This window comes from Ochotona princeps, chromosome 21 (assembly GCF_030435755.1).
Source record: "Ochotona princeps isolate mOchPri1 chromosome 21, mOchPri1.hap1, whole genome shotgun sequence".
NCBI classification, from domain to species: domain Eukaryota; kingdom Metazoa; phylum Chordata; class Mammalia; order Lagomorpha; family Ochotonidae; genus Ochotona; species Ochotona princeps.
In genome coordinates, this window is record NC_080852.1 from 21,052,572 (window position 1) to 21,068,395 (window position 15,824).

The 15,824-nt window shown below is 48.7% G+C and overlaps 1 protein-coding gene across 5 annotated transcripts in view; it reads left to right on the forward strand.

The window, feature by feature from the left end:
- The window catches only part of ARHGEF3 (Rho guanine nucleotide exchange factor 3), a 284,081-nt gene that overhangs the window by 28,596 nt on the left and 239,661 nt on the right, over positions 1-15,824 (forward strand). For 3 of the 5 annotated variants that reach the window (XM_058678451.1, XM_058678450.1, XM_058678453.1), the window contains exon 2: positions 9,464-9,556. The exons of the other annotated variants lie outside the window; for them this stretch is intronic. In XM_058678451.1, coding sequence (XP_058534434.1) covers positions 9,513-9,556 — 44 coding nt within the window. In that variant the 5' untranslated portion in view covers positions 9,464-9,512. The remainder of the gene's footprint in view (positions 1-9,463; positions 9,557-15,824) is intronic. 5 annotated transcript variants of the gene reach the window in all.

Genomic DNA, 15,824 nt, shown 5'->3' on the forward strand with positions numbered 1-15,824 from the left:
TGTTTTCCTTCCGTCCTGAGCATCCACTTGACCTGTGGTGTGGACACATAGCCACCTGCTCCTGTGCTGGGGGAGGAACTGACCCTGCTGGGTGCCCGAGGGATTTTCCAGGGGGAATTTTGGGGCGCCAGGGTTTTACTGCTGACTTGAGAATTTGCCCTCCAGTGGCAGTCAGGAGACTGTGATTGGTCCTTTCCCTTGCAGGATCTAGCTCACTAGACATTTGGGTCAGAACGCAAAGATGAACAAAATTTCTTTTTGTAAGGGGAGTCAGGGCTGGTGGAGTAGCGGAGTTTGGGAGGCCTGGGCCCAGGAGTCAGCACACCTAGCCATTCAGTCCTCAGTGTCTAGTTCTGGCGGCTTTGGCCAAGCTGTATGTGTGACACTTCCTTCGCTATAAGATAAAATAGCTGGGTGCCACTTTTGTCACTTTGTATAGGTGAGCAGCAGCTCCCTGCTGTATATTGATCTTCCATTCCCCTTAACTGGGCCTCATCTGTTTTACCAAATTTGTCCCCAAGTGGAATGAATCATTTGCTTTTTTTTTTTTTTTTTTTTTTTTGGCTGCCTTCTGATGCTCTCTCTGGGGGTGGGAGGTAAGTTGGATGTGAAAGAGCAGGAAGCCGCTTGTGCTGCTGCATGTTACTGAACCAGCAAGGGTAGTGTGTGTCTGTTCATTTAAGCAAATCACCCTTCCTGGTCTTAGCAGGTCAGAACACATTCCCCCGCCCAAGGGATCCAGTTTTGACCTCATTGAGAAAAACTGGCACCCAGCCTTGCCCGGGGCCCTGTTGTGCAAGTCTGCTACTTTGTTTTGGGGCTTTTGTGGTGGGGAGGGGGCCAAAGGTCCTTGTTTTGAGTGCTTGTGCCCTGGGTCTTTTTTTTTTTCAAAGATTTATTTATTTGTTATTACAAAGTCAGATATACAGAGAGGAGGAGAGACAGAGAGGAAGATCTTCCCTCCGATGATTCACTCCCCAAGTGACCGCAATGGCTGGTGCTGTGCCGATCCGAAGCCAAGAGCCAGGAGCCTCCTCCAGGTCTCCGACACGGGTGCAGGGTCCCAAAGCATTGGGCCGTCCTCAACTGCTTTTCCAGGCCACAAGCAGGGAGCTGGATGGGAAGTGGAGCTGCGGGGATTAGAACCGGCGTCCGTATGGGGTCCTGGTGCGTTCAAGGTGAGGACTTTAGCCGCTAGGCCACTGCTGCCGGGCCTGTGCCCTGGGTCTTGCACTCACTCACACTGTGGGTGGTTGGCACCCCCTTACACCTCAGTTTCCTCCTTGATGAGGAGATGAGCTCCTGCTGGATGGAGTCACTGAGAAGGTCAGCTGGAAGCCCATAGCAGGTGGCTATTGCTGTGGCTGCTGAACTGCCTATGCGTCCTCCTTCTAATGGGCTCTGCTGCCAGTATAGAATGGGAAAACTCTAGGCCTGTCCTCATCACTGTGCCTTATGGCTTTCCACTGTTGATCCCCTGTGAAGCTGTCTGCCTGTTCTCTGGCAACCTCAGTGTTCTGGGTGTCCCTAAAGATGGAGACTTAGAGAAGAGCAGATAGTCCAGCAGGAATAGTGCTTTTCTGTAAAATAGGGGTATTCAGCCACTTCTGCTATCCTGAACGGGCCCAGGAATATTGGTGCTCAGGTCCTAGAGGAGGGGAGTGCTGTGGTCGATTGAATTCAGAGCACCTTTTGGTTTAAGGAGCCTCAGGCCAGGCAGGACCTGATCCCTAGTAGGGTACCCTCTGCAAATCCCCGTCCTGGGATCTGAGATTTGATCTCCCCTCTACCTCCTAGAAAGGCTGGAGCCTTGTGATCTAGCCCAAGGCTGACTTTACCTCCTCCTCAGCCTTTCCCCAATGGGCACATGGTGGAGGCCATGCCTTGGTTGCTAGCCTCGTATGCACAAACCCTAGTGGGACTGAAACGAAGGGAGAGTGGCAGGGGCACCAGGACAGCCCCACAACCTGACTTCAGACTACGGTGAGAAATCCCAAGGTGGCCTAAGGGGTCGTGCTCACCGAATGTCTCCTAGAGAGCCTGTATGAAACCTCATTTCCTAATCATGGCCCAGAAATCTACCATGACTGCCACAATTTTTGGTGTTCAGGAAGGACTGAGTAGAAACACAAATAAAAATAGATACCACTCTGGGTGGACTTGTGCCACAGAGGCAAAGCTGCCACTTGGGACCCCTGCCTCCTGGGTCGGGGTGCTTGCATGTGGGTTCCAGCTCTGGCTCCCAGTTCCAGCTTCTCGTTAACGCACACTGTGGGAGGCAAACAGCCTATGGCTCAAGACTTGGGTCTGCCAACCACATGGGAGACCCAGATGGAGTCCTAGCTTCAGCGAGGCCCAATCCCAGATGTTGTGGGTGTTTGCGGGAGTAAGCCAATGAATGGAAAAGCTCTGTTTCTCAAATAAAAGGAAAATGAAGTACAAATAAAAGATTACAAAATAGGAGGCACTGACCACTTGAATATGTTTTTGGTTGAACACAATACATGGATTACCTTGTTTAGTCTGGAGGTGCACAGCCCACTGAAGTGAGAGGGTTCCCCTTTCCTCCTTGTCCTTGATTATGCTGTACCTTTTGTCCACAGTGGCCCTGACCCTGTGTGTTTGGCTGTTGGGCTCTTATCTGCTGTTACGAACCCAGCCCGGGCATCATTCCATAGTCCTCTAAGGTCATCCTCCCATGTACATGTCTTTGTTACTATGGCTTTATCACACTGTACTGTGATGGATAGTATTTTTTTTTTAAAAAGATTTATTTTATTTATGTGAAAGGCAGACTTAAAGAGAAGGAGATGGCAGTGCTGGGCCAGATGGAAGCCAGGAGCTGGAAGCTTCCTTAGGGTCTCCCCTGTGGGTGCGGGTGCCTCAGTCACTTGAACCTTTTTCTGTTGCTTTCCCATGTGCATTACCAAGGAGCTGGATTGGCACTAAGAGCTGCAGGAACTTGAACCTGTGCCTATAGAGGATGCCAGCATTCTGGCAGTGGCTTTACTTCCTATGCCCTGGTGCCATTCCCTGCCCCTCCTTTTAACCTTGAAAACTCCAAAATACAGAGAAACACTTGGTTGTTATTCTTGCAAAAATGCTCTCTGCACAGATGTCACTGGAACCTGCCTTCCGCTGTAGCTAGTCGGTGTCCACTTTAGATGCAGTCACGTAAAAACACCTTAGAGGAATGGATACTTGACCTCTTAAAATACCTGCATCCCATGTCGGAATGCCTGGATTCAAGTCCCAGCATCTCGTTTCCGCTTCCTGTTAATGCAGACCCTGGCCCTGCCACCCACAAGGGAGACCTGGGCAGAGTTTCTGGCTCCTGACTGTGGCCTGGCCAGCTCTGACCTGTGTGGGCGTTTGGGGGGAGAGAACCAATAGATGGGAGCTCCACCAATTTCTCTGTGTTTTGTGCATGTTCCCTGTTTCTCAAATTAAAAAAAGATAACGGTGAGTTTGACCCTTTAGAATTTAAAATACTATTTGTACCTGGCTACAGTGTGGTGTCTAAAAATTGTCTAATCAACTCATGGGTCCAGAGCTGGTGGGGAAGAGAGCTGTGATTATAGTGCTTTCTGATCTCCATGGAGGATAACTTTCATACCATGGCCAGGTTTGTGGCAGCAGCCTGGCATGGCCAAGCACCAAGCTGGGAAGGAGTGGGTGCCATGGACTCTGTGAGGCTGGCCTGTGCAGGCATCATGAGGGTAACTCCAGGAATCTGGGGGCTTTGTCTTTTCACAGCAGCTTCATGCTTTATGTACTATTCTTGCATTGCCTGTAAAGTTAGCATTTGTCACGGATGTGCGTTCAGATCTGTTTCATGATTTAACTCTTACATCATGTTCCATTCTGAGTGGCTTTGTATTAACATGGCACCCTAAAGAAGGTGTTTAGGTCTTTTTTCTTTCTGTGTCTGTGTTGGGAGGAGCAGGAGGCATGGCTGGAGCCTGCAGGTTTCTTGAGGTAGGGGCACTCGCAGGTGCTTTGAGACCCTCTGGGGGAGGAATGAGAGTGCTAAATGGCCCAGATACATGTCTGGCCCAGCTGTTTGCTAACTGACTTCAGTGCAGGCCTTGAAGGAAGGGGCACCCGGGGCTGAGTTGGTCCCCAGCATCACGAGCCGCACAGTGTGATGCCCTGAGGTGGTGTGGTTGCTCTTGTTACTATCTCTGTCTCCATGTGGTGGCCTCAGCAGCTCTTTAGGGTGGTGGCCTTGTCCTTAACCAAGGGCTCTGGGTCATGCTCCTTGGCCATTGGGGAGGTGAGGTCATCCGGGGCAGGTGGCTTGGGACCTTGAGGCCCCTGGCATCCTAATCAAATTTTGGCTATGGCTCTGGGAGTCGACAGACAGTGAGAACAACAAAAAAAAAAAATGTATTCAGCGCTCTGCCTGCTCAGCGATAAAAGCTCTTGTGGGCCGATCACTGTTTATAAAGTTCCTGAGTGCCAAGCATGATGCAGAGCAAGCAGCACGCAGAGCCTGTGCAGGGCTCCCTGGCGGGGCGTGGCTTCTGCTGTGATCTGAAGGAGAGAAGATCTTATTTGGTCAAGAGTCTTGCTTTGCTATCTGTGTACCGACAAAGGGCTTTCCCTCCTTTGTGATGATCAGTCGCAGTGTTCGTGAAGCACCAACTCTGCACCTTCCCCCTTTCCCCGTTAGGGTAGGCTTGCTTTCTCTGTGAAAACAGAGCGGGGTGCAGACTCTGGAGTCAGACAGCCCCAGGTCTGAATCTCACCTTCCCTCCCCTCCCCTGAGAAGCTTGGGTCCTCCAACAAGTGGAGCAGCTGTTCCGTGCCTCAGTTTTTCTCCTTTTCAAAAGAGGGGTCAAGAGAGCACCCACTTTTGTCAGGTGAGAGAAGAGGAAATGAGATCATGTGGAAGTGGTGCTGAACCTTCTGCAGCCGGGGCTGTTATTAGAAGTCATCGTTAATTAGTCGTAGGCGGGCCCGGTGGCGTGGCCTAGTGGCTAAAGTCCTCGCCCTGAACACACCGGGAACCCAAATGGGCGCCGGTTCTAATCCCGGCAGCTCCACTTCCCATCCAGCTCCCTGCTTGTGGCCTGGAAAAGCAGTCGAGGACGGCCCAATGCATTGGGACCCTGAGCCCGCGGAGACCCGGAAGAGGTTCCAGGTTCCCGGCTTCGGATTGGCATAGCACTGGCTGTTGCGGTCACTTGGGGAGTGAATCATCGGACGGAAGATCTTCCTCTCTGTCTCTCCTCCTCTCTGTATATCTGACTTTGTAATAAAATAAATAAATCTTTAAAAAAATATTAGTCGTAGGCATTTACAGGCAGCCGGAACTCAGGGGCGAGTGGAATGTGCTTGACCTTGAGAGTTCTTCGCACTTGCAGTCTGGGAGAAGCAGAAGAAGGAGATCCCTGCCTGACAGCAATGAAGCTGGACAGGGCACCTGGAGTCCCACTGGACAGGGCACCTGGAGTCCTGCTGGACAGGGCACTTGGAGTCCCACTGGACAGGGCACCTGGAGTCCCACTGGCACAGGGCCAGGAAAAGCTTCTGCGGGGCTTAAACCCACCTGAGAAGTGGGTGAAAGAAGAGAAGAGAGACCAAGGAGGGGACTGTGCAGCTCAGGGCAGGGGATTGTTCCAGAATGTCTGGTGGGCAGTGGAGAAAGGGGGGAGGTTTGAACAGATCAACTGAAGGTGGAGTGGAAATAGGATGAGAGAAGAACTGTTATTTATGAATACTGCTTAAATTTTTTTTTTTTAATTGAAAGGCAGAGTAAGTTAGCAAGAAAAAGAAAGGAATATTCTATCTGCTGTTTTGCAACCCAAGTGCCCACAGTGTCTGGGGCTTAGACACTCAATCTGGACCCCCACCAAACATGACCTGCTGCCTTCTGGCATGTATATTAGCAGGAAGCTGGATTTGGGAACAAAGCTTGAACCTAAACTCAGTCATTCCACTATGGGATATGGGACCTCTCACGTCTGCCCCAGTGAGAGGTTTTATTTTATTTTATTTTTTTGAAGATTTATTTATTTGTTATTACAAAGTCAGATATACAGAGAGGAGGAGAGACAGAGAGGAAAATCTTCCACCCAATGATTCACTCCCCAAGGAACCACAATGGCCAGTGCTGCACCAATCCGAAGCCAGGAGCCTGGAACCTCCTCCAGGTCTCCCATGCAGGTGAAGGGTTCCAAGGCTTTGGGCCGTCCTCAACTGCTTTCCCAGGCCACAAGCAGGGAGTTGGATGGGAAGTGGAGCTGCTGAGATTAGAACTGGTGCCCATGTGGGATTCCGGTGTGCTCAAGGCGAGGGCTTTAGCTGCTAGGCTACCATACTGGACCCAAGAGGTTTATTTTAAAGGAAGAATGAACAGGACTTAGTGCCGGTGGACACAGTCTTGACACTCAGCTAGTGCCCAGTGCCACTGATCCAGGCAAGCTGAGGCAAGGAGTGAGGGAATGTGGTGCAGGGTCTTCTCTCACAGGTATGATTGGAAGGGGAGATACCGATGAACTTGAGTGTAATAAAGAACTTCCCACCCGGAGCTGCTCTCATCTTTGCAGCTTTCTGATCAATTGGGGTGAGTAATGCCGATTGTGTGGCAGAGAGAATCACCGGCCACTCAGTGAGCTGAACTGGGTTTTGGAACTGCCCTCATGCAGGTGCAGGTCATAGCCAGGGGACCAGTTTTGCATCTGTAAGATGGGTATGATGCTGGCTTCCCAGAGGGTGGATGGCAGGAATGTTTGGGTGAGCATCTGGAATTGGCTGTCTGTTATAATAAACAGGAGACATTGAATTGGCAATGGCTGCACCAGTGTTGAGCCCGTTAAGTTCCTTTCTCAGATCTTGGCAGCCTGAGTTCCCAGTGTTCAGGGGGCTCAGTGGCTGCCTTGGGCTGGGTCTGAGAATATCACCCACTTGCGTGGCATCCAGGGCAGATGAGGTCAGACTCATGGTCAGTTCCTCTGGGTTTGATAGAGACTTTGTCTCTAAGAGGCACACGCATACAATCCCCAGCTCCACCATCCCTGGGGTTCCTTTGAAGCTGTCCATTAGTTCATTCATTCATCCCACCACCATTGCTGAGCTATCCACACTGTAATAGCACAGCGGTTAGGAACAAGGACTCCCAGGTCTCAGTGTCTGGCTCAAGTCTCAGCTTTCTCATTTACTCTCTGTGTGACTTTTGCCAGCTCTGGATTTTGGTCATGCTCAATTTCCTGCCTGCTAAGGCTGGTGTGAGTATTCAACAAGACGGTCCCTCCCAGGGCCTGGCCCTAGGGCATCCCTCAGTGCTAGCTTATGGGGACAATTCTCTCCCCTCTCCTTAGCCACAGGTTGAGGCTGGTGTTTTAGCTGTCTGCAGACCCGTGTCTCCAGTCCTGGCCTTGACCTAGAACTAGCCAGTGGCTCCTGGAGGGCAGGCTTCGACCTCTGATGGCTTTTTGGGAAGTGCCTTGTTGAGAAGTTTGCAGTGTAGGGTAAAGTCCCCGGCAGCATTTACCATGTTGTAGAAGAGCTTGCAGCGCTCAGCAAACTTGGCTCCCAGGCTGAAACAAGAGCCCAGGTGTGGGCTGCTTGGTCTCTCCGGCCCTGGGAACCCCCAAGGCGCTGCCCTGAGTTCTCACTTATCTCCTGTCTCTGCCTCCAGGATCCACATCTTGGCTCGTGCTTCACCCCAGGCCCTCCCTCACACACATGCCTCAGCTGATGAAGTTAGTGCTGATGGAAGCCAGAGCAGTGGCCTGCGACAGGGTTCCAGATTCTAAAAATATCTCCTGGTATGCTCCTGGCCTGTGAAACAAGGGAATAGCATTGTAGGCAGTGACTTCTAGTCTCGCCAACACTGACTTTGTCCTGTGCCATGGGGCTCAGGGGCTCAAGAGTTTTGAGTATCTGGCCCTGTTCACCTGGACCTGAGAGTTAACTTGGGAGGAGGTCAGGCTCTGGCTGGGCAGGATGGAGGAGTCTGGGCCAGAAAGGAGAATGGACAGGCCTGGGATGCTCAGCTGTGGACACAGTGACTGCAGTAGTGCTGGATATCAAAGTGACCTGACACCCTCTGCCTCAGAAGCACCAGTGTGTGGTCTATTGTGCTGTCCCCTCCATGGGACCTGTACAGCTACTTTCTTTGGAGTTAATGCCAGTGGCTGTTTCTCAGGCTGATAACACATCAAGTAGTTGGTATGTAAGTGGGGGGGGGCCCTGTTGTACCAAGAGTATCTTTCTGTTGGTGCTAAAACCCTACCCAGAGTGGTGAGGAATGCAGTGGCTAACACTAAGGAGGTAGGGAACCTTAAGCCATGGCCCAGACACCCCGCTTGGGACAGTTGCCCAGAAAGGGGAGTAGTGAGTGAAATCTTCCATGTGGATATTGATTTGCTGTCTGTTACAAAATGCGAGAGGCTGGGTACTTTATAAAGAAAAGACATTCGTGTTGCTCACAGCTTTAAAGGCCGGAGGTTCAAGTTCATGTGGCCTCTAATGAGGGCCTCCTGGCAGTGGACATCCTTGTGGGAGGCTGTGGCCGGGCAGGGTCATGTCAGTCTCTTCTGAGGTGTTGTCCCCAATGACTCTGTTACAGCCTACTGAACTCCACCTTTTAAAGGTCTTTCCACCTCCCATTGCTGCCTCCCTGAGGATGAAGCTGCTAACCGGTGAACCTCTGGCACATCTGTGCTATACTCTCTGCAACTCTGCCTCTGTCTTGCTCCCTCTGTCTCTCTTAGCCTCCAGGATCCCCAGGATCCTGGAGTGTGGTATTACGTGCACCTGGAGGGTGTCTTGTTGTCCCAGGTAGTCATGCTTCATCCTCACAGAAGCCTGCTGTGGTCCTTCTTCTGCTCTTGAAATCCTTGGCACATGTTGATTCTTCCCTCTTCGTACAGATGGAGTTCTTGCTACTGGCCAGGCCCTCATCAGGCAACCTGTAGTTTTAATGAGGTTGTGATCCCTGACGCCTACTTTGGTCTCACTTATCTTCACAGACACAGTGAGTCCCAAGTTCCAAACAACCAACTGCACCCTCAGACCCAACTGGGATGATGGTTAACAAGCCATAGAAATAAGTTCCAGTTAAACAGTGACTCAGTGAGGAAATTTGTGAAGTAATGTCCTTAAGATGATGGAGATGTGATTGTCAGCAGCCCAGCTGCCTTGTTTCTTGTTCTCTCATGTTCTGCTGTGTTGTCATCAGCTTCACAGTTAGGGCTTGGTTCTGGGCAGTGGGAAGGGGTGGACAAAGCATGCCTATGTCCACTTTCCACTGGGCACACAGACATCTGAGTATAATAGACTGCAAGGGTGCCGGGGAAATGTAGTCCCTGATAAAACCTAATGCTTTATGGAGGAAGGGGAAAATGGAGTTTGACAGAGAGTGGATCTTTGATATATTTTTCCTTGGAGCTAATGCTGTATTTATGGCATGAATGCACCCAGATTATAAAAGTTGATTATTTTGCTTTTTAAGGACAAAGACCTGTGTCCAACATGCCGAGTTTACAGACAGTTTCCCAGTGATGAGTCAGTGTGTCTGCAGAGGAATGGAAGAAAATAAGGAAAGGTAAAAGATGCTTTTAATAGTTTACTAAAAATTGTTGCATGCAGTGATGGAATGCAATGTGGAACTTCCTTCTAGTGTGTATAAATCAGCAAAACGTCATCAAGGAATGGGAAATAGCAAAATTTGGTGTATCTCTTTTCACGTCTCTGATTTCTGATATCAGAGGTGAGTTGACATGGGCTGATATGAGGGAGTTCTCATCTCAGCAAAGTGTGCAGTGTCCCCATCCTTACAACGTCTGCTGAGCCATGCCCCAAGTGGTGGTGATTAGGTTGCTTCTATTTTTTTCCTGCCTTTTCCTGGTGCTGGGTGGACTTTCTGGTATATTCCTCCTGAGTTCCCAGACAAAGGCTCCTCTAAGGTGGTTCCTGAGGAGTAGAAGTTGCTGGGTTGTCCCGTGCAGGCATTTGAGGGTGGATGCATTGCCAGATCCTTCTCCACAGAGCACTGCTTGTTGGCTGAGTGCCATGCTGCCTGTTGGCCCACTGCTGCCACGCTTCTGGTCTTCTGCAGTTTAATTTAGTCTGTCTGGTGGACAGTGGCTAGCTCTCTGTGCTTGTCATTTCATCCCCTTTTCTTCATTCTGGGAAGGTTTATTGACTCAGGACCTGGCATCACTTGGTTTTGTCTCCTGAGGGTGCCAGTGAACCTCAGCCCTCCCAGAGGTTTAGCTGCTTACCCTGGGACCCAGGGCACCTGCGCTGTATTAGCCCTCCCCTGAGCTGTTTCTGCACGGCTTTCTCTTCTGAAAAGCACCTGAGTGCTGCAGGAGAGGTCTTCACAGGGTAGGCTGCTTCTCTCTCGACTCACTGATTGTGTTTAATTGAAAAATGTATTTTTATGAAATTGAAAGGTTTAAAGGCAGACACATTTGTTAATTTGCTCCCTTTATTGCTACAAGGGTCAGCTTGGGCCAGGTCAAAATCGGGAGATCAGAACTCGGTCCAGGTCCCCCACAACAGTGTCATGGAACCAAGTAATTAAGCTGTTGCTTGCTGCTTGCTAGAGTGTACCTGTTCAGGAAGCTGGAATTAGACACAAAGCTCCATGCTGATATATGCCTGGAAAAGCAACAGAAGGTGGCCCAAGAAGGTGCTTTGGCCCCTGCACCCATGTGGGAGATCCCAGAGAAGTTTCTAGCATCTGGTTTTAGCCTGACCCAGCCCTAGCCATTGTAGTCATGTGGGGAGTGAGCTAGAGGATGGAAGAACTCTCTCTTGGTAACTCTGTCTTTCAAATTAATTAATTAAATAATAATAATAGCAATAATAAAAAAAATAGCAGAGTCGGGACTTGAGCCCAGGCACTCTGGTAAGTAGTATCTTGATTGTTGTGCCAAGGGCCCATCCCCTCAGTTGGATTTCCTTGTTTTGGGCAGTTTTATCCACCACTGTTGCCACCAGTAGGGACAGGAGTCTGAGTGTGTCCTGTGTAGTAGTCTTTGTGGGAGTTGCTTGGTTGATGTCTCATTTGCTTTCGTCAGTGGCCCCAGAAGATAGGGAAGTATGCCATTCTCCCTATTTTGTGACTGTTGGATAACAGGAGGAAATTAATTCAAAACCCACCCAAATAACAGAAAACACAGTAATTCTGTCTCACAGTGGAGCCCTAGCTCCTGCCCAATGCCGTCACTTGGAATGACAAACAGACCCACGTTTGCTGCTGGGTGGACACCGCTTTGGAGTACCACGCCCATGTTTGTGGTTGCCTTGGTCACAATTGTTATTCTGCATCTGTGGCATTCCCAGGGGAGCACGTTGGAACTGTCAATGGTGGCTTTCTTCCCAGCTGGCTCTTGTCTGTTGCCAGCCCCTCTATTTTCATGCACAGTTGGATATGGCAGCCTCCCTCACACCCGTCCCGTATGTTTTTCTGGGAAGGAGTCTTCTTGATTGAGTGTTATTAATCAGGGGCGGCCAGTGTCCTCACTGGGGGCAAAAGCAACGCTGGGCTCTGGAGAGGGAGGAAGTGCTTTGTTGGCTTTTGATGGACCTAATTGGTTACCCTCTCCTCAACTGTTTAACTCAATATCTTGCTCTAAAGTCAAGAAATGACAAGCAGGGGGCAATGCCAAATACCCCTCTAAACCTCCTCCTTATTATGTATTTGACAGACATGGTCTACAGCTGGAGGCTATCCTAGATTTGCTGTGTTTTATTTCTCATCCTAGTTTAAGTAGACAGGCCTAGAGTGAACAAATGCATGGCCAAGTTCATGCTGCAGAAGCAAGCCTGGGTCCCAGGTTTCTGGAGCTTGGTGCGAGCTCTTTCCATGGCAACACAGCTACCTCTCGTGGGATTACCATGAGATGAGCCTGCACTTGTTCCAGAATGAGAGCCTATTTGCAGGTCATATCTTGTAGGAAGCAAGGCCAGGAGACTATGAATTGATTGTTAATTTCTTGGCTTATTTCATGGGGTACTACAGTGTAAACTAGGGACAAAACGAGAGTATCTCCTGTAGTAAATTATTGGGAACTGATTGTTCTGTATTAATTCACATGAAGAACCTAACCAATGCAGTCCGATCAAGGCAGGAGTTTTCTTATCTGTGTGTTTATCCTTCTTTATTCCTATGCAGAAGGAAGAACCTAGGAAGATTTTTCTATCAAGAGATTAATAGAGTTGGATTTCCATTTCAGCACTGGTTATTGGTCAACACTAATTTCTCATCTTCTTTAATTGCCTTATTTTGTGTCTCATTTACCTGGTGCTCAGTAATGTTTCTGACTTGACGATTTCATTGTCTGATTCAGTGATGTCTCGCATTCCATCCTGGGGTCACAGCACACAGCATGGGTAGCCTTAGTGGGCGGAACTGATTGCATAGAGGGTTTGATCTGGAATTGGGACTTTTCCTGGTGTCTCCGCAATTTTTATAGACCATCAGTTGGCTGATCCAACCCACACCTGAGAACCTGCTGTTGGTCACCTGCTGTCCTTTCATCATTTTATCAGCTTTCCAACTCCTCCTTAGGCTAGGGCTTCTTCTGGGGACTTGAACCATTCTCTGCTGCTTTCCCAGGTGCATTAGCAGGGACCTTTACTGGATATTTACACATTCAGAAGGGAGGAATGATGGCCTTGCTATGCATGCTCATCTAGGGCCTTTATACTCCAAAGCTGTGCTGGGCTCAGGGGAGCATCTGTAACTTACAGCAGGCAAACAGGGACTCTAGCTGCAATCCCATGGGGTCCCTGACTTACAGGCCTGTGGGATTCCACAAGGTTTTCTTTTCTCCCTAGGGTTAGAGGATTCAACACGAAGCAGAGACAAGGAGTATTGAAAGGGGTCTGTCTGGGCTGGAGAGAGGCCTGGATTCAGGTCTTGGTATGGGGTTGGGGCTAGGTGAAGAGTTAAGGCAAAGTAGCTTTTGGAAGGGGGAAAAATAAAGTTGTGTAGCATGTCTATGTCCATTTTTTTCTTTAACATATGTGTTGGGGAAGGTGATACTACCAATTACCTTTAGAATTTTTAAAATACGTGGGTAAAATCCTAAGTCTTTGTCACAGACAAGGATCACATTTGCCCATTTCTGTAATGCCTTCACCCACCATGAACATAAACAAGTGTAGACTCAGTGGGGAGAGACGCCTTCCACTCCTGCCAGTGCGAGTGGCTTTGGTGCTCCACTGGCAGCACCCCTATTGGGGGCTAGCCACGCTCTGAGGGCTGCACTTTCCTTATCTCTGCAAGGAGTGGTGGAGAGGGTGGGAGACCTCTTAGTAAAGTGAGGAGCGTGGTGTTAGTGGCAAGGTGGTGAGGATTTTCTGCAGCCCTCTCCTTATCTGCTTAAAACACAATTTTTATTTTTAATAAATTCTTTGAGAAAATCTAAGTATTTCCTTTATTTCGGAAAGGAAGGATGAATTCTTTGTAGAGACCCAAGAAAGTATGAGACACAGGATGAAGTACCAGAAATTTTCTGTGCACTGGGTCCTAAGTCCCTGGATGTGATCTGGTGACACCCCCCACCCCTTGGGGCCACCCATTCCTCCAACATTGAAGACATTGCCCAGAAGGCCATGTGCCTTGAGGTGACACAGTGTCCTGAAGTCCCTAGCAGCTAATTGGGTAGGGTCACCACTCCATACCTTTTGTCCTTGCGTTTAGTGTTGAGTGTTTTCCCCACACTTTTAAGTTTCATAAAACAAATTTGCGCCATTCACTGACTCCTCTCCTCGCTTGACTTACTCTCCAAGTCCCTATAGTCATATACCTGTGGTCTGTTTTGTTGCTGTAACACAATGCCTGAGGCTGAGTCATGAATGAAGAAGTTTACGTAACTCAACCTTAAGGAGCAGTTTACACACACAAAGCATTCAGTGGGCAGGAGCCTACCTAGTGAATTAACCTTGTGTTCCTCCCTCTGGCTTCAACTTCTCCAACTGCTGTAAAGTTCTCCCAGCAGTAGGGGTTGTAAGCCAGGGAACAAACTCATCATGTCTTATGGAGTTCTGATTTAAGATTAGGGTCATGGGCGGCAGGCATGCCACCATACTTCACACAGAGAATAAATGATGTGCCGGACTCCAGGAGGGAATGGACTTCTAGAATAATGATGCAGGTTAACTGGATCGCCATTGTACATTCATGTTTCTTTTTTCTTGTATATAGAAAAGCTATTGATAAATAGCATATGTGGGCTAATATTATCCAATTATCCTATTTGTTCTAATAGTCATTGAGATCTTATTTTTGTTGGTGGGGAGAGAGTTTTCCAGACATCTAATCATATTATCTCTTAAAGTAATAAAATTTTGCTTCCTCTTCCTCTTTGATTGGTAAACTTTTGTCTAATTGCATTGGCAATTACTTTCTGAGTAATGTTGGCCGATGATGCCATGGAAGGCTGTTCTTACCTTGTGCTGACTTCCATGGTAGAGTTAATGTTTCCCCAGAAAATGGAAGACAAACTTTCAGCATGAACTGCAGATATCTTAAGCAAGTTAACCTGCATTCTTGTGTTGGTAAAAGATTTTTTTTTTTTTTTGGTAAATCAGGAAGAAATGTTGGAATTTAACAAAGTCAGCAGCTAAGGAGACCTCTGTTTCATTTTCTTTTTGTGATAACTATAAATAATATGGATTATAAGGATAGATTTTATATATATATATGAAAGAGAGTTAGAGAGAAGGGTCTTCCATCCACTAGTTCACACTCCAAAATGACTGCAGTGGCTAGGGTGGTGCCAGGCTAAAGCCTGGAGATAGGAGCCTCTTTGGGTCTTCCATGTGAATGCAGGGGCCCAAGCCCCTACTACTTTCTCAGGTACACTATTGGGGAGCTTGATCAGAAATGGAACAGCTGGGATTTGAACCGGCAGATGTTTGGCACTACAGATAGTGGCTTAATTCTGTGCCCCACAACACTAGCCGCAGATTGCCAAAGATGGACCCAGCCTTTCATTGCTGGGGAGAATGTAGCCTGGCTGCTCCATTTCTCGTCCAACACCCTGCTTGTAGCCTGGGAGAGCAATGGAGGATGACTCAAAGCCTTGGGACCCTGCACCCCCATGGGAGGCCTGGAAGAAGCTCCTGACTCCTGACTTCGGATCAGCGCAGCTCCTGCCATTTGTAGTGGCCACTTAGGGAGTGAACCAGTGGATAGATCTTTCTCTGTCTCTCCTTCTCTCTATATCTGCCTTTCCAATAAAAATAGGAAAAAAAAAAACCAAGTTGGGCTGCTTTTCTTAAATCAGTGCTCCATGAAGACATAATGGCTTTGTCCCTTGGCTTAGAGTACCTGCTGCCGGGAGAGCTTTATTGCAGTTGGAGAAGTTGAAGCTAGAGGAGCAAGCGATTCATTCTCCAGGCCAGTTCACATTTGCTGAACACTTGGTGTGTGGTAAGCTGTTCTTGGTGAATGGCCTCTGTGCCGTTTTGGTGTTGGTTCCATTAGGTAGCCTTTGCTGTTGTTACAGGTAGGATTGAGAATAGAGACAATGAAATGGCTTTTATAAAGGGGGCTATCTAAGATAGCTTCAGACCTGGCTGGATCCATGGGTTCTGAGCTGTTAGTCCTCGGTCTCCCTCTGTTCATTTCTTGGCTCTCCTTGTTTCTGTTCCCAGGAAGGCTTCTTGCATAAGATGCCACCCAGAAACCCCAGGTGACATTTTCCTGCAGCTGTGAGGCAGATGCAGATCTGTCCCCCTCATTCCAGCCCAACTTCCTGAGAAGTTTATTCAGCCTAGGTCTCCTGCTGTATCCTGAGACTTTGGAACTTGGCTGGGATTGGATTTTGACTGAAAGTCAGCATCGTCTCAGC